The sequence below is a fragment of the Macaca fascicularis genome, chromosome 4 (genome assembly GCF_037993035.2).
Source record: "Macaca fascicularis isolate 582-1 chromosome 4, T2T-MFA8v1.1".
Classification (NCBI taxonomy): domain Eukaryota; kingdom Metazoa; phylum Chordata; class Mammalia; order Primates; family Cercopithecidae; genus Macaca; species Macaca fascicularis.
In genome coordinates, this window is record NC_088378.1 from 26,649,865 (window position 1) to 26,675,454 (window position 25,590).

The 25,590-nt window shown below is 37.3% G+C and overlaps 1 protein-coding gene and 1 long non-coding RNA gene across 14 annotated transcripts in view; one reads left to right on the plus strand and one right to left on the minus strand.

Moving 5' to 3' along the window:
* LOC102144028 (uncharacterized) overlaps positions 1-20,216 on the minus strand; it is a 30,792-nt gene extending 10,576 nt beyond the window's left edge. The window contains exons 1-2 of the long non-coding RNA XR_006697779.3: positions 20,102-20,216; positions 8,502-8,579 (exon numbers count right to left, since the gene is read on the minus strand). This is a non-coding gene — a long non-coding RNA (uncharacterized lncRNA). The remainder of the gene's footprint in view (positions 1-8,501; positions 8,580-20,101) is intronic.
* Positions 1-25,590, plus strand: part of PKIB (cAMP-dependent protein kinase inhibitor beta) — a 245,378-nt gene that overhangs the window by 212,063 nt on the left and 7,725 nt on the right. For 6 of the 13 annotated variants that reach the window (XM_074036962.1, XM_065543273.1, XM_065543274.1 and 3 more), the window contains one exon: positions 24,830-25,006. In XM_074036962.1, coding sequence (XP_073893063.1) covers positions 24,838-25,006 — 169 coding nt within the window. In that variant the 5' untranslated portion in view covers positions 24,830-24,837. Of the gene's footprint in view, positions 1-7,699; positions 7,805-19,541; positions 19,676-24,655; positions 24,705-24,829; positions 25,007-25,590 lie in introns of those variants that run through there. The other 7 variants (XM_074036961.1, XM_065543271.1, XM_065543268.1 and 4 more) reach the window with 3 other exon arrangements.

The following is a 25,590-nucleotide window of genomic DNA, read 5'->3' on the forward strand; positions in this document are numbered from 1 at the left end:
GCAGTCAGCTGTCAATTGCCCTGAGGGAATCTAATACAGTGGAGGGTTCCTTTGTTGCCTTCTTTGGGGCCTTCTCTCCTTTGTAACCAGAAAATACCCTTCCATGAAATGCAAACTTATTTTCATATTTTAACAAAAAAGCTACAAAGATTAAGTGCATTAAAAGATCTAAAATTAAACTAAAAAATGTAGGGTTATTAAACAAAAATTTACATTGACCTCAATATTTTTAATGAATTCTGCCAATTGTTGTGATATGAAAGATAAGCTAAGAGGCAAGACTAACACACTTTAAAAACAACAAAATATTTAAATTATATTAGATAGGGTTATACCACCAATGAGAGAAGTATTTGTTTCTATTTTATTCTGTGGAAGAATTTTATTACATCTAAATGTGTGTGTGTTCATGGATTACATATATCATATATTATATATATGATTATATTGTATATGTATTACACAATAATAGGTATAGAGAACAAAAAAATTTTTTTCAAAATTATGCACATTATTCAATTGTATGATCTTTTTTAAGATTCAGAAATGAATTAAAGTTTTCATATCAGATCAATTACTGAAACAATATTTTGGGTTTGGTGAAACACTAGGGTGAATATGTGGTTCAAAGAAGAAAAATATTCTTGTTGAAACGATTCAGGCATATTTTAGATGGCTGGACTAGGTGACTTTTAGGTGACTTCTTTATGACTTTATAAAGTTATTTTAGTCGTATCTCTTCTAAATTTATAAGGGCCTATGAGTCTAGAGAAAGGCAATATAGTGAAATTTTTAAAAATCCATATTTTGGAATCCTATGTGACAGGGCTTAAATGCTATCTTAGGGCAAATTTCTTAATATCTAAAAGACTCTATTTCAGTTGGTTTTTTGAATTATAGGGAATCTCTCTCTCGTCTCTCTTCTCTCCCTCTATCTCTGACACCTGTGGATAAGATTAAATAAAATATTATATATAAAGCCATGTACAATATATATAATAATAAAAACCCACTACCTCCTAAGGGCCCAATTAAGAGTAGCTGTTCCTTGTAGGTTCTGGATATTAGCCCTTTGTCAGATGAGTAGATTGCAAAAATTTTCTCCCATTCTGTAGGTTGCCTGTTCACTCTGATAGTAGTTTCTTTTGCTGTGCAGAAGCTCTTTAGTTTAATGAGATCCCATTTGTCAATTTTGGCTTTTGCTGCCGTTGCTTTTGGTGTTTTAGACATGAAGTCTTTTCCCATGCCTATGTCCTGAATGGTACTACCTAGGTTTTCCTCTAGGATTTTTATGGTATTAGGTCTAACATTTAAGTCTCTAATCCATCTTGAATTAATTTTCATATAAGGAGTAAGGAAAGGATCCAGTTTCAGCTTTCTACTTATGGCTAGCCAATTTTCCCAGCACCATTTATTAAATAGGGAATCCTTTCCCCATTTCTTGTTTCTCTCAGGTTTGTCAAAGATCAGATGGCTGTAGATGTGTGGTATTATTTCTGAGGACTCTGTTCTGTTCCATTGGTCTATATCTCTGTTTTGGTACCAGTACCATGCTATTTTGGTTACTGTAGCCTTGTAGTATAGTTTGAAGTCAGGTAGCGTGATGCCTCCAGCTTTGTTCTTTTGACTTAGGATTGTCTTGGAGATGCGGGCTCTTTTTTGGTTCCATATGAACTTTAAAGCAGTTTTTTCCAATTCTGTGAAGAAACTCATTGATAGCTTGATGGGGATGGCATTGAATCTATAAATTACCTTGGGCAGTATGGCCATTTTCACAACAAATTTACAAGAAAAAAACGAACAACCCCATCAAAAAGTGGGCAAAGGATATGAACAGACATTTCTCAAAAGAAGACATTCATACAGCCAACAGACACATGAAAAAATGCTCATCATCACTGGCCATCAGAGAAATGCAAATCAAAACCACAATAAGATACCATCTCACACCAGTTAGAATGGCGATCATTAAAAAGTCAGGAAACAACAGGTGCTGGAGAGGATGTGGAGAAATAGGAACACTTTTACACTGTTGGTGGGATTGTAAACTAGTTCAACCATTATGGAAAACAGTATGGCGATTCCTCAAGGATCTAGAACTAGATGTACCATATGACCCAGCCATCCCATTACTGGGTATATACCCAAAGGATTATAAATTATGCTGCTATAAAGACACATGCACATGTATGTTTATTGCGGCACTATTCACAATAGCAAAGACTTGGAATCAACCCAAATGTCCATCAGTGACAGATTGGATTAAGAAAATGTGGCACATATACACCATGGAATACTATGCAGCCATCAAAAAGGATGAGTTTGTGTCCTTTGTAGGGACATGGATGCAGCTGGAAACCATCATTCTTAGCAAACTATCACAAGAACAGAAAACCAAACACCGCATGTTCTCACTCATAGGTGGGAACTGAGCAATGAGATCACTTGGACTCGGGAAGGGGAACATCACACACCGGGGCCTATCATGGGGAGGGGGGAGGGGGGAGGGATTGCATTGGGAGTTATACCTGATGTAAATGACGAGTTGATGGGTGCTGATGAGTTGATGGGTACAGCACACCAACATGGCACAAGTATACATATGTAACAAACCTGCACGTTATGCACATGTACCCTATAACTTAAAGTATAATAATAATAAATAAATTTAAAAAATAAAAAAAAAATAAAAAAAAAGAGTAGCTGTTCCACCTGTGTATGATTGGTAACATTTTTAAATTATCAACTGATATTTCTTTTCTCCTTTATACTTCCTTTAATAGTCTGTAAAGGCTGTTCACTGAGGGGTGATGCACTTAATCTATAACAAGTGATCACTTAAGTTTCTATTTTTTAAAATCCAAACAAAGAGCCATGGTCTTGAAAATCAGCATATGTATGACAATAGCCTGACTTTTTGAAAGCAAAGATTTTTTGAGCTATCTGAAACTGAAGAACTGAGAACAAACCATAGAGTGGGAATGACTATATGGTGATGTAAAAGTTTTCATGTTTCTGGGAAGGGAAATGAGTCATTGACTGGCTAGTGGAGAAGAATTCAGGATGTAATGAGACCCTAGTCATTATTCAAGTCTCTGTGAAGGTGGCCAGGACTCCAGCTCACTAGGTTGAACAGAAGGGAGATTGAACATTAAGAATTTTAATGAAAATCCAAGTGTAGAGATGACTATGCCTCACTTCCCAGGGAAACTTTGGGCATCATAAAGCTTTCTCTGTATATTCTCTGACCCTGGAAAGGTAGACAAGCAATGGTCAAGAGAAGTGCCCAGGCAGATGGGCCTGATTGCCACCTGACAGGGTTCCCAGGCCCTCAGAGGAGTGAGCCTCTAAAGTGATTTCATGGACTTCATGGAGGGCATAGAATAGTTTAAGTAGACCATCAACCTTAAAGTCCAGAGATGGAACAAAGAGGATGCAGATGCACATATCTCTACCTGAGGTAATAGTTATACCTGACACAATAGCAGTGGATCCCTGTGCACACTGATGTAACTGGACACATTGCAGCTCAGTGACGGTCAGCATGGACACAGGATATGTGTGAACCTGATGCCTTTTCTCTACACTTTAGGCTCCCTTTCATGAAAGAGAGCAACATGTTATTAGTGGTAGTGTGTCTTAGTCACCTCCTATTTACCCTGTTGGTGAAGGAGCGCTAAACACCACCTGACTCAGAAGAGATAAGATCAACAGCAGGTTATTAGTCACGTCTACTGATGGCCTGGGGGAGGAGGACACAGAACACCTTGCTGGGCCACAGAGGAGTTGCACTCAAGAGCAGAGTGAACAACCAGGGCTGTAGGAAGTAGGCTTTGGAGAATTAAGAGGGTAGGGTGTTCCCAGTTGTTGTGGAATGATGTGATTCACTTGTTTGATTTGGCAGACAAACAGGGAACAAAACCTGCTACTCATGGATAAACAGAAACTGTGCCTGGTCCTCTTGGTAAGGATGGTGGTTTGTCTGGGGTACCTGATCAGTGGGAATAGAGTGGGGAGGAGAACTTGTAGTTAGGCCATTAGAGACCTATTTTATTAGATATCAAGCCTTAATTTTTGGCTTTATGCTACAATGGATCACTTGATGCTTTGACATCAGTTTAAATCTTGATGATAACTGAGACTTTTAGAGATTAGGAGAAGTGCCTTCCTAGGAAGCAAAGTAGGCACCTGACCAAGGGGAGAGGGGCACATCTTGAGGTGGTTGCCAAAAACATGAACTTTAGGTATGTCTCCATATATAACCAGTAAAGACATTTGAGAGACCTGTGTGACATTGATATAGAGAGTGGGTGTTCCCAGGGGGGTGTGAATTGAGGCTAATCAATGCTTGTGGCAATGGTGACATCAAGTAAGTAGAGGGACATTTGTCTCCTTGTGACTTAAATAGTTCTTTGAAAACCCATTAGGCTTATCAATTAAACTAGCTGCCTGGGGCTGACTACCTGAGGCCTCTGGGGAGGCTGCATTTGAATGGAAAGCCTTCTTCAAGATTCCACTGTGTATTCTGAGACATAAGATGAGTGCCTTGGTAACAATCTAGTGTCTCGAACTCCAAATGAGATTAGGAATGTCCTGTTGAGGCCTTGTATTATGGCCTTAGGATATGTAGAGAAACCTGTTATTTTGGTTTACATATTTATATTTGGGTATCTGTGAAACAAGAGATTCAAAGAGTTCTTTAAAGTGCAGCTCTTAGGCAATGGCCTAAGAGTTGTAAAAATATATGTATGAGGCCAAATGACCAGGGCATCCATTGCCAAGATGAATGCCTGGAGTGTGCCCATTGTGCTGACCCTTGGGTTCTGTTCTTTATCAGGGACATCTTGGTTAAGGAATTAAAAGCAATAAGTCTCCACTGAGCTCTATCATGTATAATTATGGCAACATCATTGGTAAAGTGTGTGGCCTTCTATTGCTGTTCATTCAGTTGATCCCAGGGGTCTCTCCAGGTGTAGGAAAGACTGTAGGAAAGGGATGACTTCCCCTAGCACCATGGTTTTTGGCAAAGGACTGATGGTACAGGAGGCCACCACCTTCTACAGATAGAATATGCCAGAAGGCCCAAGCTTGACTCCATCCTGTTGCAAAGAGGTCTCATAGCCACGCCAAATTCATGGGGGTGCTGCTCCAATGTATTACAAGGCATTACAGAAGCTGGGTACAGAGGGTCACAGCCTCAAAGTCTGTGAGACCCTCTATTTCTGGAAAAGCCCAGTGTGGCCAGTAATTGCCACTGTAATGGTGTATAGTGCAAGGCCAGGAAACGCAGTTTCTGGCATCGAAAGCCCATGAGCAACTTATGACCATCACAGGTGGCCCAGAGACTCCAGGAGTCATGAGATGAGGTTGCAGAAGTCTCTGAGGGCACTAACTGGAGTGCCTGTTGATTTCATTTTGGAGAGCTTCTATAGTCTTTTGTTGAGGAGGTTCCCCTTTAAGATGGGCAGTCTGTAAGTAATAGCATTAGTGAGATTAAAGAAAATTTGCAAAAGAATATGTTGTCTCCAGAACCCAAAAGAGACTAAAAGATGTAGACTTGTGTTAACCTTGTGGGTACTGAGAGGGTTAATACCTGTTTTTTTGACAGTATCAGGGATGGAGCAGCTTTTGGTTTACCAAATAACTTTCAAGAATTTAACAGAAGTCACAGGACTTTGCACTATGTGAGAGATAATGATCCACCCTTTTTGTGTGAGTTCCTTTGTGAATATTTGTATGTTCTCAATGAATATGCCAAACAAATCTTCCTGGAAAAGGATATCATCAATGTAATATACCTGTGCTCTTGGAGAAAGGTGGATGTCATTAAGATCTTGCCTGCAAAGGCTGTGTGCAGTGGCAAGACTGCTGAGGTAGCCCTTGAGTAGCCTAGTAAAAATACATTGTGTCTTGTGGGAGGTAAAAGCAAACTGACTGCTAAGCTGTTGACATTGGCACCCAATGGATCGTATTAGCCTAATTCGTAGTAGCAAAATATCTATCAGTTGCTGAACGGATGGAGTCAGAAGTTTCAATACTCATTTTGTTGGGAATAAGGGCCTGAATTGTATGGGACCATGGCATTAAGGTTGTAGCAGTCTAGTGTGCTGCACTATTTATTTGTTCCAGGTTTAAGAATAGGCTAAATAGGCCAGATTGGGTTGTTAAATGGAGAAGTAGTGGGGATAATCATCCCTGCACTCTATAACTGTCATATAACAAATTTTAATCCTCAAAATCCCTGTTTTAAATTACTTTGAGCCATGTTAATAATTATTTTAATTTGGGGTGGAGGCAGAGGAGTCATGAGTTCCCATTTTGTCAAGCCAATTTATAAGTGTCAAGATTTAATCTAATTTCCATTTATTTTTAATTGGGTCAGAGCATCCATGTCCATTATGGGATATTTTAGGGCAATGATTGCTATGACCGTGATGGGAAATTTAGGCAAGACAGTAATTATGATGGTTAAGATGAGCCATATCTCTTTGTCCTCTATCCTATATTCCATAACTCCTCTAATATTATGAGGGATACCATGTTTAAATTTAGTGTGATCCCTAGTCATAACTGTAATCTGAGCCCTAGTGCCAGTTAAAGCCATGAAGGTTTGCCAATTGCTGGATTTCAGCAGGTATTAAAGTTAATTAAGAATCTATACTCTAGAGGCACAAAAGCCAATCAGTGCCCCTTTATCTTGGCTATATAAATGCTTTTAATATATTTTGAATTCCCAATTGGGTCAAATTGCAGATCTTTGTTTTAGGGTTTTTTGTTGTTGTTGTTGTTGTTGTTGTTGTTGTTGTTGTTGTTTTCCCTCCATATCCAGGATTTTTTTTTCTTTGCTTTTTTAAATTTCTTTTCTTTCTTTCTTTTCTTTTCTTTTTTTTTTTTTAAGTGGTGGTGGTCACTGGACATATTTGGTGCTGGTGGGGTGGTGGTGAGGGATCCTCTTTACCATGGTGATATTTATAAGCCTTTTCTCTCAGAGAGCTTCAAATTAGTATCATCAAGGTTGGGGGTTTCCCCCACAGCCTTATAATGGTTGATTTATGTGGTTTAAAGAGCCTGGGCTTAAGTTGAGTTTGAATTAATGGTGCCATGGGGTACCACAGTGCCATAAAGGTAACATAGGTATTTCTCTATAACCTCAAGGATTAGGATCTTTATTGCAACAGAGACATAGTAAGCAGAGTGGTACAGGGAAAGAAAGCTAGGTTTTTAACCCAGACTCAATAGATCAAAATTATCTCCTGCTGCCACTGCCCTACCTTTTCTGTCTTGTGGAATTTTTCCCTCTTTCTTTCTTTCTTTGTTTCTTTCTCTGCACAAATTCCTTGAGCATATTTTGAGTTTGTATCTAGGTGAAATTGGAGCTTTCTGTACAGTCACCTGTGGTGCAGACTTTCTGGGTACTTATGGGAAAACATTAGGGAGCTTAGTGGCCTTTCTCAGAAGTAGTTGCCTCTTCCTCTGGGGAGTGCGAGTCAGTGTCTCTAGGGTTGAGGTCCATATCCAGTAAAGTCATTAGTCTATGGCTTGGATAGGGCCAGCAAGCCCATGATTGCAAGATTGGCCGTTTGGTGTGCTGGTAGGCAGCAGTGCTGAGCCCAGGCGTACTGGCTGTGGGTTTTGCATTGGGAGATCATTTGAGTACCAAACGCTCCTTCCTCTCCCCACCCTTTTCGTTTTTCGTTAGCACCTGTGCCACAGGCCACCATGGATCTGCACCTCAATGCCCTTCGGAGTCATGAGAGCGCAAGCAACAGCAGCTCAGGAAGCAGCAGCAGAGGAGACCAGAAAGGTCACTACCTTTGCATGAACAATAATGGCAACCAGGATACCATGCTTAGCTCTCCATGGGGTGGTCACCTTCATTCCCACAAACGTCACACAGGGCTGCCTCTGTGCCCGTTCCATAGGTGCACTGTTACAAGCAATGTCCGTATTGCTGCTCCAAGCAGTCAGTGACAGTCACCAGGCTAGACATGGTGATCAGAGAGCTCTAGCCTGAGCTCTGGTAAGCAGGACTGAAGTACTGACTGGTTAAGGCAATGTTTTCTCATTGCATTTACAGGCTGAAGCTTCAGGGATCACCTGCCAAACACAGGCTGAACCTGACAGCATGTCACACCAGGGTATAGTTAACAACCATTTTCTTCTTGGGGACAAGAGCATTGCAGAGTTAAAAGAGATGGCATAACAGTGGCACATAGGCTATAGCTCAAGCCCATCAGCAGTTAGCAGTTCTGTCTGGGGTAGCCTTGCCAAATAACTCAGAACCAAATAACCAAGGAACAGTTAATTGTAACTGACTAGGTGTCTTCTGAAATGGTTGGGCATGTCATATGGTTCATAACACCCGTGGATTTTGTTGCTTTCTATTCACCCTATTGGTGAAGGAAAGATTCCTGCCTTGGAGAGTCACAGATGCCTAGACACCCAACACCCAACACTGGACAGATGAGATCCACAGCAGTTTACTGGTCACATATACTCACCACCCAAGGAGAAGAACATTGCCGGGCATGCAGGAGCACATTGGGGTTGTAACCAGGAATAGTATGAACAACCAGGTGCTGTGGGAGTAATAGTAACAAGAGTTACTATTAGTTACATTAGGTAACCAGAGTAAGGCTTGGATTTCTAAGAGTGACACGCTCAGTAAAAGGGTAATATGATAAAACCCTAACCTCCTAGGAAGACAGTAAGGAGACTTGCCAGTCTTGACTTTGACTTGGATGGAAATGGGGGAAAGGCTCTCTTAATAACTTATGAACAAAAACGAAACCTCACATTAAGTGTGCAAATTTGCAACTGTGTAGTCTGTGTAATTTGAACAAAAGTCATGCTGAGAATATAAGGCTAATTTTTTTTTTTTTTTTTGAGATGGAGTCTCACTCTGTTGCCTAGGCTGGAGTGCAGTGGTGTGACCTCAGCTCACTGCAACCTCCACCTCCTGGGTTCAAGTGATTCTCCTGCCTCACGCTCCTTAGTGTCTGGCATACAGGCACACAACACCACACCAAGCTAATTCTTATATTTTTAGTAGAGACAAGTTTTCACCTTGTTGGTCTTGAACTCCTGACCTCAGGGGATCTGCCCACCTTGGCCTCCCAAAGTGCTGGAATTACAGGCATGAGCCACTGCACCCGGCCTTAAGGAAAATGTTTTTAAAAATATGATCTCAGGGCCAGGCTCGGTGGATCACGCCTGTAATCCCAGCACTTTGGGAGGCCAAGGCGGGCGGATCATGAGGTCAGGAGATCGAGACCATCCTGGCTAACATGGTGAAACCCCGTCTCTACTAAAAAAAAAAAAAAAAAAAAAAAAAATAGCTGGGTGTGGTGGCAGGTGCCTATAGTCCCAGCGACTTGGGAGGCTGAGACAGGAGAATGGCGTGAACCCGGGAGGCGGAGCTTGCATTGAGCCGAGATCGCACCACTGCACTCCAGCCTGGGAGACAGCGAGACTCCGTCTCAAAAAAAAAGTATATATATATATACACACACACACACACACACACACACACACACACACACATATATATATATAAAATCTCAGAACCCCAAATCACAAAGCAACCAAAGAAATAAGTCTCCATGAGAAAGATTCAACAAAAACACAGTAAACAATAGGATCAGAGAATAAAGAGTTTAGATATTGGAATTTTTTGTAGATAATTTTTTTCACTATTTGAGAAGAATATATTTTGTTTTTAGTACTGTTTCATAATGTATAACTTTTTATAATAATAACTATATATGATGTAGTATAGGTCTTAACTGTATCATTCATCATACAGTTATATGTTAAAATAGTTAATATTTATATGCCATAACATGAAGCGTGATGTCATGTACTTTCTTCTCCATTTTTCATTTGGAATACATTCTACAATGTGACCCAAAAATGTAAGAACTTGTGACTTGCAACTTTTGTTTAAAGCCATAATCGTGCAATAATGTGCTACAGAAAGATTCAGTTGACTTCTCTGATGAAACAAGCTTCATTGTATCAGCTCTACTGTTTGGTGAAATGCGCTTTAAGTAAAAGATAATATAACATTTTAATGCATTGTGTATAATGTACACATTCATATTGTCTATGTACTGAACACACATTGTATATGATATTGTTATTACTATTTGTGAAAAATTTTATAGCCTTAATATATTTGAAAGAATAATTGAGGATTTTTTAATTTTTTATTTCTTTTAAACTTACAGAATTTTAATGGGAAAATGCTTATGTTATATGTTAAGCAAACACAGCAGGAAACAGTACAGTATTTTGGAAACTATTTAAAATCCCACAGAAAAAAGACTGGAAGCAAACAGCTGCTCTTGTGTGATAAGACTATTGTTTTTATTTCAATTATTAAAATATTCCTTTATTATTTTTACTGTGAGGAAAAAATATGTAAGTATAAATGACTAATAAGATACTGTAATACAATGAACTAGACTTGAAAAATAAGTAATAAGATACTGTACTAGACTTGAAAAATAAGTAATAAGATACCATAATATAATGAACTAAACTTGAAAAAGAGCAAAGTAGATTGCCTAGAAATAAAAATATGATAATTGGAAATAAAAACTGTGTGGATTATGCAACTGATTAGGCACAGCTGAAGAGAGAATAGTGAACTATATACACTTATGATGCAATTCTCTGAAGAATCTAATACACTTTTGATGCAGTTGCCATTCTTATGTAGAACGTTTTGCTGTTTTTACATATTATGTGTATATATACGTATATATTTGTAAACGCTCTATGTAAGAATGGCAAAAATGCTCTCTCTATATAAAAAACACTATATATGTATATGTGTGTGTGTGTGTGTATATATATATATATTTAGAGAGAGAGAGAGAGGGAGAGAAATTGGTTCATGCAATTATGAAGGCTGAGAAGTCCTAAGACTTTGGCAAGCTGGAGACTCAGAAGATCTAATGATATGATTCCAGTTTGTGTTCAAGTCTGAAAACCGGGAGACCCACTGTTGTCAATTCCAGTCGAAGTCTGAGTTTAAGGCAAAAGATTGAAGGCTGAAGACAGCTTGAAGACAGTCAGGCAGAGAAAGCAAATTCTCCTTCTCTCTATCTTTTTATTCCATTCAGGACTTCAATGCATGGGATGTGGCCCACCCATATTGAGAAGGACAATGTGTTTTATGCAGTCCAGTGATTCAGATGTTAATTTTATCTGGAAACTCCCTCACAGACACACCCCGAGAAATGGTTAACCAAGTATCTGAGCACTTTGTAGCCCAGTCAAGTTGTCATATAAAATTAGCCATCACAATTAGCAAACTTCTTAACAGCAAAAATAGAATAATGTGGAATAATATTGTTAGATGCTTTCATCCTAAAATAGTATATTTGTAAGAATGAGGATAAAAATAGATCTTTTCAGGCGTCAAAAAACCATAGTTCCCAAAAGAATTTCAAAGGCTAAACTCCAGGGGAAAAGGTGAATTATCTCAGAGGAATTGGAACATGAAAAAAATAATGTTGTGGAAATATAATGGTATTATGGATATACATAGAATACCAATTCTTAAATACTTAGATATATGCTAAGGTATTTAGATATGCAATGTCATGTTATTGGCAGCTTGCTTTCAGTTGCTGAAATAAAAACTGTGTGTGTGTGTGTGTGTGTGTATGTATGTTTAGAGAGATTAAATATAGCAAAGTGTTGATAGTTGAATCAGGTAGGGAGGCTCGTGCTTGAAATCCCAATACTTTTGGAGGCCAAGGAGGGAAGATCACTCGAGGCCAGAAGTTTAAGACCAACCTTCAACTCTACAAAGAGTTTAAAAATTAGGCAAGAATGGTGCTGCCCACCTGTAGTTCTAACTATTCGAAGGCAGACAGGACACTGCTTTTAGCTCAGACGATTGAGGCTGCAGTGAGTTTTGATCATGTCACTGTACTCCAGTCTGGGAAACAGAGGGAGACTCTTTCTAAAAATAAAATCTACCAGAAAAACACTATAGCTGAAAGCCATCTATTTAATAATCCTTAGAATTTTTGTCACAAATTATTGGAAACAAGATCTGTTGTTTCCATGATCAAAAATTTCTCCACCAATATCTAATTTTGTGGTGCTTTTGTGAGTCCTCCAAGATCATCATGGTTCAATGACCACATTAATACTCAAAGCCATTTTCAGAAATCAATGGACGATGAGTGTATTTATCTATTTCTAGAGTGTCTATTTTATTTTTTATTCTATTTGTCTACCCTTGAGGAATACCACACAGAATTAATAAGTAAGACTTTGTGAGCCATCAAGTCTGATAGTGTAAGCTCTTTACCTTTCCCTTTCTTTTTGAAATAAGAAGCTATTCTCGGTCTGTTGCATTTTCATATAAATTTTTGGAATCAGCTTATTACTCCTATTATGGTAGATTTGATTTAAAAACTTCACCTTTTAATATGCTTCGATGGTTCTCCTTCACATCAGTCTCTATCTTCAGAAAGTGCGTCTTTTTTTTTTTTTTTTTTTTTTTTTTTGAGACAGAGTCTCGCTCTGTGGCCACACTGGAGTGCAGTGGCGCAATTTTGACTCACTGCAACCTCCAACTCCCTGGTTCAAGTGATTCTCCTGTCTCATCCTCCCAAGTAGCTGAGATTACAGGCATGTGCCACCACATCCAACTAATTTTTTTGTATTTTTAGTAGAGATGGGGTTTCAACCATGTTGGCCAGGATGGTCTCGATCTCCTGACCTCATTATCCGCCTGCCTTGGCATCCCAAAGTGCTGGGATTACAAGCATGAGCCACCGCGCCTGTCCAGAAATGCATCTCATACATACCTTTACTACGTGAGTTAGAAGTTTTCATGATTCCCTGGTGCTTACAGGATATGTTCACATATGGTTCATGGTATTCATTTTCTTTGCAACTGTGTTATGACTATGCTCCAACTCATTTTTCCAACTCCATGTGGGCATAACACTCCATGACAGTGAAATATTTCCTTTTCTCTTATTTGGGACTTGCTTTTTACACTCCCCTCTTTTAGCTTACAGATAACTTCTCTCGCTTAGTAAGCCTTTCATTCCCTTTCTACCTGTGTGGATTCCTCCCAATTTTAAGGCTCTGTATGTGTTCTACAGCCTTTGTGAAGTATTCCTTAATCACCTCAAATTTCAATAACCATTTATCTTTTACATTTCTACAGTATTTTTATTTATAACACTTATTTGAATATATCATATATTTACTGCTATTTTTTCTTTTCCTTTAATATGCACATATTCCATCTGTACAATGAGTTCACAACCCTTTCAGGGTGGGAACCACATATTAAGCATCGTCGTGTGTCCCCACTGTTTCTATCACAATGTTTAGTTTTATTTGCCACTGTTTTCCCAGAGTCTTGCACTGAGCGGAGGATATAGTAGATGCTTAACAATAATTGATTGAATGAAGACTGAGACTGTGCTCAATAAATGTTTGCTGAGGTGTAATTGAAGGAAAAAATAATGAGCTGTCAGATGAAATAGGTTCCAATCTTGTCTCTGTTACTTGCTAGCTAGGTTTAGTCAAACTATTTTATTTCTATCATCCTCAGTTTCCTCACCCTTTAAATGAAGATAGTAGTGACTAACCCCTGGTATAGAATCACATGAACAAATTCTCATTAAAGTGCTTTAAAACAACGCATGCTTAACACATGTGTATGCCTTTTTCATATTATAAAAATCTTCATTATAGAAAATTTGGAAAACAGTAAAATTCAAAGAAGAAAATAGAAATCATTTATAATACCATACACAAAGGGATTAACTATTATGATTTCAGTATATTTCCCTTAAAATGTTTTTCTGTGCATGTATTTTAAAATTGATATATGCATAGTGGTTTTAAAGTTTTGAAAATTTATGTTTTAAAATATTTTAGATATTTTCACGGCCCCATTTTTCTATTTAACTTATACAGTACTAAAGGACTATTGTAACATAATTTTGTACAAAAAGTTTTTATAAAAGTTAAATGTGTCAATTTAAATAGTGTTACTTTTATTAACTTAATTGCAGGTTAATATAAACATGCATAATTTGATGAAAAAATATTTCCATGAGATGATTTTTCTTTCTAAAGTTATTTGCCCTTTGATTGGGATTTGTTTTCCTCTATGACCCAGAAAAATTCTCAAAACTACTCTTAATTTTTGTTACTGTAATTTTTATTGAATTTTTTGCTTGCTGCAACATTATAATGATTTCTTCTGTAAAGTACTGAAGAGAACTTAGAAAACAAATCAGAGATTGAAAAGGCTTAATCATTTTTCTTCTTTTTTAGTCGGAAAAAAATGAGTATTATATTCATTTAAATAGGGACTAAGAGACATCCTAAGAATTTTTCTTTAAATTGATGAAATAGAAGAAAAAGACACTACTGAAACTGTGGGTGCATTTAAAAAATGCACACTTTGGGTGCATTTAAAAAAGCATTATACCTATCTATTTTATACCCATTTTATTTATCCAATTAAAGAAAAATTTATAAATAATTTCAGTACTCAGACATGTTCCTTGCTTTTTGGCTGTGCATATTTTGCACTGTTGGTATATACTCTGTAATGTTAACATTCAAGAAAATTTTATTTTTTCAAAACCATCATTAGAAATTTTGAATTATGTTGATTTAAGAAATACTGCATTTTTAACGTATAATAAAATGAGATCAAGTAAATATCATCTAGCTTCAAGCTAAATGGTGTGTAAACTATGTTGTGATATTCTTGTGTATGTGCCGCTGAAAAAATTCTGGGAGGATATGCACCAGAATTACAACCGCACTGTTACTGGATAGCAGGATGGCAATCTCTTTTTCCTTCTTTATGTCTTTCGGAATTGTCCTTTTCCCAACAACAAGCATATATTAACGTCATATGCAAAAAGAAAAAGTTTCATGTTAAAAAGAAAAGTGGAAAGACAATTACTTTATTCATTGAGTGCCTGCTGAATAAGCATCAGGTATGGCTTTTGGTCCTATGAATACATCAATGAAACAACCTACACAAACGAAAGCTCTGCTTTGTGGAACTTACCTTCTAGTGAAGGGAGACATACAATAAGCAACAACTGCAATCGTAAGTAAGTGAGAATACATTTTCAAAGCTAGTAAGTGCTAAGAGAAAGTAAGAGGAATCAGAAGCTGGAGGGAGGAGATGCAATTTTAAACAAGGTGGTTAAAGCAAGCCCCACTGAGAAAGCAGGACTCTCTCAATATTGTCTTTTGTGACCCCTTTTCCTCTGCCATATTATCTCATTGTCATATTACTCAGATTAAGAAAGTTTTTTAGGCATCATGAAGAAATCAGGAATTTCAATCCCATTTTAACCGCTGGAGAGAACATTTAAACATGGTTTGTTTTTGAAAGTAGTGAGAATTTCACCTTTAGGGAGAAATCTTCCTACGGACAGTGTAGGGGAGATATGATTTTCTGTGACTGGTGACTTGTATGGTTCCGATGTTGCAGAAACGTAGACAAATTTGAGGGTGTGTTGGGAAGCAGATTGTAAATGATTTTTTGAATGCCTTTTTAAACAATATCAACTTTCTGGAAATGTCCCAAATGTCTCAGAGTTAATCTCTCTCTCTCTCTCTCTTTTTTTTTTTTGACGTGGAATCTTGCTCTATTGCCCAGGCTGGAGTGTAGTGGCATTATCTTGGGTCACTACAACCTCCTCCTCCCGGGTTCAAGTGATTCTCCTGCCTCATCCTCCTGAGTAACTGGGATTACAGGCATGCGTCACCACACCTGGCTAATTTTTGTATTTTTTGTAGGTACTGGGTTTCATGTTGGCCAGGCTGGTCTCAAACTCCTGACCTCAGGTGATCCGCCTGCCACAGCCTCCCAAAACCCTGAGATTACAGGCATGAGCCATCAATCACACCCGGCTGCGTTAATCTCTTTCTGTCTACAGTCCAACATCAGAGGCTGTCTCTAGAGCCACGTCAACACTGTTGCATAAAAGAATAATTGATATTCATAATGATACTCTTTCATATTGCCTATAAATTTATATGACTGATACCTAAATAGATTCCATTTCTGTAGTTGTTAACCAAGCACATTTCTAGCATTACTTCATTTGCATTCAGGGTAGTAAAACAGATAATATAAATCCTACTTTTTAAAAATGTAGAATGCTAATCAACAAAGAAGTTAGATGTCTTTCTAGAAGTTGAAAGTCCAGGATTCAACTTCAAGAGTGTCCAGGATTCAACTTCAGAAGACCAAACTTCCCATTGCTCCATATAGACCGTGTAACAAACAAGAGGACTAAATCAGGGCAGTCACTTTGAGAGTGTGTTAATGCAGTTCAGTAGTGCTTAAAGCTCTGCTTTGAAGTCGTCTTTTAAAAGAGTTTTCTTTTGAATATGTGCAAATCTAAATTATCTAAAGAGGTTTTGAAAAGTAGCTGAAGTCATTCTTAGTGGAAAGAGATGGGTGATCAAGTGGGAGACTTTTTTAAAAATTAATAACAGTTCACTATAAAATATGTTATATTTTAAATAGAACATGCTACCACTATTTGATGTATGAGTATAAAATGAGTTGCAATGACAGAGTCACGAAAACAGATTCAGAAGTGGAATAAGTATGTGGCTACTTGAAGTAATTGCTTTGATAGATGATATACATTTCCATCTATAAATTTTGGTGTGTTAGTAAAAATAGTTCTATTATTTGATATCACACTGCATTTTCCCTTTGAAAGGCAAATAAGTATATATTAATTATAAATGCTTCCACATCTAAAAGCCATTGTATTTGTCATTACTCTACAGCCTGACTCCTGTCTATTTTGATGTTAACAAAACAAAATCTATTTTAATACTGAATAAACGAACTTTCAGTCTTATTTTATTCTTTATTTACTTTTGGTCTTTATTATGAATATTAATAATGAAAAGGACCTTCATTTTCAGCTCATAATCAATAGGTATCAGCTATTAATTCAACATTGATTTATTGAGTGTATTAAGCAGCTATGTTCCAGTCCCTCTACTAGGTAGAGGGATACAAAGCCATTTCTACTGTGACCACATTGGTAAGAATTAACTTCCCCTCTGTTCTTCCTACTGATGTCATAAACAGTCATCTGACATTTTAAAACCATATATCTCATTGAAAAGGGAACTGACTTTTTAGGCCTTGCATGTAAACCCCCGACACAGACTGGCTGCATTCCCTCTTTATAGGGAAGAGTACAAGCAGACTACAAGAACTTCAAAATCACATTGTACACAAGAATTTCAAAATCACATTATTTTCCCACTATGGCAAATTCAGTGCTGGGGATTTTGTGTACTTGGAGCATATTTGTGCCCCCTTTGAAATCTAAGAATGCTTTGTGTACAAGAGTAGTCGGAAAAGCAACTAAATGAGAAATGGGTGGTCTGAGGGCAGCCTTTCTCTGGAATTTGCTTACTTACTTTCTGGGGTTCCATTAAACGCTATGTTCCCTGTGAAGCCTGGCTTCATTTTCTATTCTGGAATGAAGCACTGCCTGCCCTGCTCATGTGGTAAAGGTACCTTGCACGCAGCCTTCACAGACTGCCAGTTAAGGCATAGGAAGACCTTATTGTGCCAGATTTCACAGTGTCTAGCGTGAGGCTTTGCAGAGTTGGTAAATGCTTTTTGAATTGAACCCTAACTTCTTTAAACAGGCTCTAGTACCTTTATAAGATAAGAACCAACAATATTTGAGTCACTGGTTAGAAAGAATAATGTGAAACAAATGAAAGTGAAGGAGTATAGGTAGGGTTTGAGGTAAGCTGGGAAAAAAAGAATGAGAAGGGTTTCTTCAAATCCATGCTAAATCCTCTCAATTCTGAACACTCTGAAGCTAGAAATAAAAGCCAAACTATTTAAAATGTAGGCAGGAGGGATGCTTTGCTATGGTTATAACCACTTAGACTTATACTCCTCTAAAGGAGAAGTGAAAATATCACTCTTTATTCTGGATACCATCCACTATACATAGCACACACACAGACACACACACACACACACACACCCCACACAGGGACACACACACCCTACTCAAGCTAACATATTAAAAAGGAAACTTGTTTAATTTTTAAAAAGACTTTTTGGTATACAGTGAATTTTCATTTTTATTTTTGTCCCTGTAGATAACTGGGTTTGTTTTTGTTTTTTGTTATGGAAAGCAGCAGGAGGAATCATAGTAATGGAAGAAAGAGTACCATCTAAACTTAGGAAAGACTTTGACACAAATTGGCTATGTTACGTTGATGCATCACTGAAGTGTCTGGATCTAGAAGTTTGGACTATATCGTCTTTTCAAATGTAATATCCTGCAATCATGGGAGAAATTTATTAGTCCTTTTGGGAAGCTGCAAGTGATTGGGAGAAGCCCAACTTAACTCTCTGAAAACCTTTATGGAGGGTACATGTTGAATAAGTCTTTTTAGCATGAAACTAGAAATAATTAGATGACCAGTTAAATCTGACTCCCCCAAACACAGACACATACTCAAGGGGGCTACATAGTTTATTACAGTTAATCTTTTATATCATTAACAACATTCGTGTATGTTAGTGTTGTAAGTGGCCCTATGTTAGTATAAGAAGTAACATTGTGCTGGAAAGGTATTCAGCTTTGTGCATTAGTTTATGTGGAATATTATGAAAAAATTAATTTGACTTTGCATTATGAATTTTATGTGTTTAAGCTGTCAAAAATTCTCTGTGGTAAAAATAACTTCCATATGTCTACCAATGTATATTGAATGATCTGTCTGCAATTAACAAGCAAGAACATAAGCATTAAAAAATGTGCGTGTCAACAAACAAAAGTAGAGTTCCCTTTGACTTACACTAGAGGCACAGAAATACCATCTTTAGAAAAATTTCTAAAACGAGAAGGTTTCTAAGTTTCAAAAAATTATACGGGTCTACATTTCATGTAAGTTCTGTTTAGCTTAAAGTGATCTTGATACTTAAGTGAATAGGAGATATGCAAAGCATTTACATGTTAGGAGTGGGTAATTTTACTTTATTTCCAAATAATAGGATTTGAGGTCACGAAAGGTAACTGGAAAGATCAAACTATGTCTCATGTCACCGGACTATGGGTTCCTCTCTGTAACTTGTGGGCCAAGAACAAGGCTTTGCACTTGGTAATTTAGTAGGAGCTCAAGAGATGACTGGATGAATAAATAATGATCTGTTTTTGTTGGCACATAAAGAAGTAATTCTAGTTCTTTCACCTTGTTTGGAAGAGGTTCATATGTTTCAAAACAGAAAATTATATGAAATTAATGATTTGTAGGCAGAGAACTGCAAACATCTAGCATAAGGTATTAGGACACTGAGAGCTGGAAAGAGGCAGATAAGGCATTTGGTTATCAGGGGAGACCAGTGTCCAGTCTGTCCATTTGTCAGTCTCTCCTTCTCTCTCAGTCTTTGGCCAGGAAAAACACTGACATTTCTTCCAAAATGCATGTTTTTACTTCTTTGTTATTCTGTGTTTTTTCAGAAAGTCTGACTCACACCTCCAGGGAACTAATTTAGTGGGCAAGAAGTTTATTTGAAGTCTTAGGTATAAAATGAACAATGGTTTCACTGTGGAAGATAGAATGAGTGATATGTATCCGGAGATGAGAAAAGAAGGTATCTACCATTTTGCAATCTTGGCCTTCAAGTAAGGAAGCTTGAGAAAATAATGTGTGTGAATTAAGAAAATGGACGTGTTGTGGGGAGGAAAGAATTTGCAAAAACTTCTATTTGTTTATAATTATGCTTCTAACATACTAACATCCTCTTTTTCTTAGCAGGCTCTTTGGGGCCCACTGGGTTCTGACTGGTGATTTTTTAATATGACTTTAATGCTCCATTTATCTTTGACATCTTGTCCTCTTGAGTTGTGCTGGTGTTGCATTTTCAGTATTTTAGAGACTGTAAAGATGCTGGCATGTGTGTGTGTGTGTGTATATATATATATATATAACTGTGTAATAGTCTTTTGTCAAACAGTCTGAAAATTGTATATTTTCAATAGAGATAGAAGTGTGTCTCAGGCAATGTAAATCACATTACCTTGCTGTGGGATTGCAAGGACTTTTGTGAAATCTCCAAATGTCTAAATGGTTCCAGCTTCTGTAAGCAGTCACAGTTGACAAAGCAGCACTCATCTAGAGTCCTTTGTTAATTCTATAGAAGAGAAAGAGGAAGAGTTACTAGTGAGTCAACTGCCTTGGTTAGCAAACATAACGTAATTATGCCCAGAAAATTAAAAGAACCTCAAGTTAATCTGTCATTTTTCTCTGTAGTATTTCCTCATCTTTGTGTGGGCTATACATTTTAAGTGTCACAAGGCATTTGAAGAGAGCAATCATCTCTTTTCTATTTGTATATCACCCCTTTTTAAAAAATCAAGCATATGCAATCAGTGTTGTATAGAAAACCAACAACAGACAAATGAGAGATGGCTATTGGGGGAAGAAGAAGCTTTCTCTTAAGGATATGCTATTATTTGGTTAAATTTTCAAAATGTTACTTTTAGAGCCTTTCTGTGCTGAATGTTTATTTATTCATAATTTTTCTAGGTGGATGTTTCAATTCTTTTAAATTACAAAGGTATCATTACTACAAGTCAAAATATGTAAAGAGGTAGAGAAAAAAAGGTTAATATTTTCCTTGTTCTACCTTCCATTCCCAACTAGAATTTTTATTATTTGTATAAAGATGAGATTCCATTGTATTCATAATATTCTCTCCTTTTCCCCCACACTATAAATATTAATTTTTAAACTTGCTTTATTTCAGTGTGTTATTGGATCTAATACATTCTTTAAAATTGTAGTATAACATTTCATAACATAATTACATAGTTTATTCATATCTTTTTCTTGATGAGCTTTCAGATTATCTCCAGTGGTACAATAAATCTCTTTGCTTTGGAGTTTAAAGAGCCCAACTAAGAGTCATCTTGTGGATTCAAATGTTCCTGCCACCAATTTCTAGGCCATTGGTACATTTGGTCAGGAAAATGGCTTTTCTCGGTAGAATGTGCCATCTTCCCACATTGCTGGGCGAGGTTAGCTCTTTGGTCTGCCTGTGGTGGAGCATGACATCTTGGTCAGTCAGTATCAGTGGCAGACTTTGAAAGGAAGATGGTGCCAAATGTGAGTTTGCCATGGCCAAGTACAGCACCGAAGTAAAGCAGTTTTGTTACTTAGCCTCCCTATTTGGCCAGTTCTGTTTTCAATCTTAAAATAGTAGTTAATGAATACAACTTTAGCAAACTTTTAGATAGTTTTGTGATTATTTTATTTTCCAGCATCAATCTACAAAATAGAACTAATTAGAAAGCCTGTGTCTGAAATAACAATATAAAGGCAAAAGCAAAAACTTCCAAAATAGCAGCCAGCTAGCAGCAAAATGATCTTGAAATAAACGTGAAACCCAGAATTTCTTTTTCATGCTGATCACCCACTACAAGGGCCACTTTTTAGAAGATTCTTTTTTAGCAACAGACATTGGGGTTCACTTGAGGGTGGAGGGTGGGAGGAGGGAGAGCTGCAGAAAAGATAACTATTGGGTATTTGGCTTAATACCTGGGTGATAAAATAATCTGTACAGCAAATCCCCATGGCGCAAGTTTACCTATGTAACAAACTTTCATATGTACCCTTGAACCTAAAATAAAAGTTAAGTAAATTATTATTATTGTTTTTTGAGACAAAGTCTTGCTCCATCGCCCAGACTGGAGTGCAGTGGCGCAATCTTGGCTCACTTCAACCTCCACCTATTGGGTTTAAAAGATTCTCCTGCCTTAGCCACCTGAGTAGCTGGTATCACAGGTATGAGCCACCATGCCTGACTATTATTTTTATTTTTTATTTTTTAGTAGAGACAGGGTTTCACCATGTTGGCCAGGCTGGTCTCAAAGTTCTTGCCTCATGATCTGCTCACCTTGGCCTTCCAAAGTGCTGGGATTACAGGCATAAGCCACCATGCCGAGCCAAAAAATTATTTAAAAAAAAGAATTTCTTTTTCAATATACAAATTTCAACTCAATATTCGTTTAAAATGTCCCATCTTGCTGAAGAAGTTTACCCATTTTATTTTATATAAAATATATACATTTATTTAAATATTTAAGATCACATATCTTAACATTTTAAAAACTATTATCATATTTAATTTTAAGGTTTTAGACTAGCAGGCAAGTAAGAATTCAGTTATTCATGGAGTTGTTCCTTTAAGACCAGCAGAGTTAACTTCTTTGCGGTTACACAGGAAGAGATACTTGCAGTCATAGTGGTTTCTGATGTGATGTGAATTGGTGGAGGACAGAGTGGAGGCCAGCAAATGGGGTCTACTTCCAAACTAGCCACTTCTTACAAGCTGTTGAGAAGAGATCTGACCAAAATTAATGTATCATAGGAGAGCTCACAAGATAACCAAACAAACTAGAGAGCAACACTGTGAAAAGATGGGGAACCAATTATATGCATCCGTTGTGTGTGTGTGTGTGTGTGTGTGTGTGTGTGTGTGTGTATATATATATATATATTCAGAGAGAGAGAGATTATTCCATCGTCCAGGTATTTTTTTATATATATATATGTGTGTGTGTGTGTGTGTATATATGTGCGTGTGTGTATATATATATACACATACATACTTTAACAAACTTTTAGATATATATATGTATACACACAGACACATTTTCCCCCCTATTTTCTCTATATAAAAATAATAAAGGCAGAATATAAAGTAGCTTTATATGGCTACGTGCATTATGGGGATTCAAAGAGACAATTTTGTGATAATCCATATCGTGTTGCTTTCAGAGTGAACTGCAACTGGGTTTGCATGCCTGAGTGCTGGCTTAGCAGCTGTGCAACTTTAAATGAGTCGCTTAACCTCTCTGACCCCCAGTTTCCGCATCCACGAAACAAGGGTCATACTTCAGTACCTCATGGGATTATTGGGAGGTTTAAATAATATAATATAAAAATGTTCTTGTAGTATTGAATAAAAATGCTGGTTTTCCTCTTAGAAAATGCTAGAGGTCTTCCCAAGAGGAAAATACTTCTTGTCAGGATTAAAGAGGATACACAAGAAGGTGGTACAATAAAGAACGCTTAGTGAGATATGAACAATGATGCCAACAATGAAACATATGCCTTATAGTTACAAAGAGTTTATTTATTCTTTATGTCATTAGTGCTTCACAAGCATCCTGTGAATCCATAGGCTAATTGCTATGCCCGTTATATAAGGGAGGAACTGTGACTCAGAGAAATTAAATGGATTGAACAATATCACCTTACAAGTCTATAATGGAGCATATTCTTTTTGACCAAGAGTCTATTGCTCTTTACAGTACACTAAGTTATCTATATGTTATCCACAGTTGCCAAATACCAGGCAGTTAAAAGTCTGATGGATTCCAAAATTGTATCTCAAAACATAGCTCTGTTCTCAAATTTCCCATGATTCCTGGAAAGACAATAATATCTATGGAATTAACAGAATGACTCTTTTTTGGGCAATTCCGAACTATTCCTGGACTCCTAAGGACCATGCTAAGCTCAATTTGCATTTCTTGGATTCTGTGAACCAAAGATGTTGTGTTTCTATTGTTAAATGCACCATGTTTTGTGACTGTGTCATTTAGTTTTTAGCATTTCCTGAATTGAAGTTACTCCCTCCAACTACCATGAAAAGTTGGATTTGTTCTGTGTAGCCCAAGGTTTACATATTTCTGCCCTTTTTAGGTGTCAGAAATGAGCATCTCCATCCCTCAGTGCATTCTATATTAGGGTATCATAGTGCATTCTATGTTAGGGTATCTATCTTTGCATGCATATATTTTCTCTCCCTTTTGAGAGTGCAAGTTTCCCAAAGATGGAAAGTATACCATACGTCTGTCCTCTCAGGCCTAGCTGAGAGGCTAGCATTAAATAGCTTTTCAATAAAATGCTTGCTGCTGCTGCTGCTTTAAAGATGCTCTTCAGAGTTGACTTCTCAGGAGAGATTCATTAGAAAACATCATAAAAAGAAGGTCAATTTTAGAGTAAGCAATAACTGTTGCCTTCCTCCCTCTATAGTGAATGATCTCTTGAGAATTCTTTCTTAGAGAGAGACAATTGTTAGGGAGACAAAGGGTGCTTAGGAAAGAATTAATAATTACCATATCGACCTGAAGATTAAAAAAAAACCTAAAATAGGTCCTACTTTTCCAAACATTAACATGAATTTATCGAAAATTAGGTTTCAGACCAGAACAGATCAAAATATCCAGTGCTCTCTAGGGAAAAAGCTTTTGAGATAAAGTAGAATTTCTTATTTCTAAGAAGTAGGAAAAGAGTGTTTTGTTTGGTCCCTACAAATTATAGTTATTTGGTTTCAGCCTGAACAACCACCACAAGAAAATACTGGCAGGCCGAGTCTCTACAGGAGTGGTCAAAAAAGTCAGTTTTCATTTCCTTCCAAGCCCTAGTTTGGCTGATCCATCCACAGAAAAGCAGAACAAAAGGCAAGGGATTACTGCACCCTTAAGCATCCAAGTGGCTCATTCGGCTCAGGGGTTATTTTTAGCAATCTGGCTCACACTAAGGACTTCCTGCTCTATTCAGCAAATGTGCAAATGGACGCTGCAGGACCGTAACAGTAGACATTGATGAAGGTTGTGATCAATGATTAGACTCTCAAGCCTGTTGTGTTTTTGATCTAGCCATGCCTTTCAACCACTGTGGTGAACATTTAGCTCTGAATAGGCTCATCTTCTTCATATGCACATTCTATTTGTAGATGTTGCTATGAGGACAGATTCATCAAAAATGACTGATGTGGAGTCTGGGGTCGCCAATTTTGCATCTTCAGCAAGGGCAGGCCGCCGGAATGCCTTACCAGACATCCAGAGTTCAGCTGCCACAGACGGAACCTCAGATTTACCCCTCAAACTGGAGGCTCTCTCCGTGAAGGAAGGTAATACTCAAAATCCTCTTACAATTAACAGCACTTGTCCCTTCTTAACCAGTCCTTTTCTCTGGACAGTCTTTCTTTTACCTAGTTAAAAGTGCTCAGTTTCCTTATTTGTTTACTTAAACCTCTCAGCTTTTGTTTAAGGCTTAGTGGATGTTCAGCCTTTTCCAAAGTAGAATATTTCATCTTTTTGTCTCACGCTGTGTATGCAGAAACTGGAGTTTTATTTATTCATTGCATGTGTATAGTTATAGTCATGCACAAAGCTAATAATTGGGAATACAAAGGTGAACAAATATGATCTTTCTGTCAATGAGCTTTCAATTTTATTGAGAAGTATTCATAAATAAAGTAATTTTTCTTCTGCCATCCATTGACAAATCACTTTGGAAGCTTCTGCTTCACTGTAGTGTGCCACAAGCCCTTTAATTCTCAAATCTAGGAAGAAGTTTACTCTCAAGTAGGGATGAGATTCTTTCAAGAGAATTTTTGTAGAAAAGGTGATCATTCTTGACATTAAGAGAAAGGTAGAGCTGTCACACCATGAAGGGAAATCTTAGGTCTCTCTCTCCATTGTTTACATACAG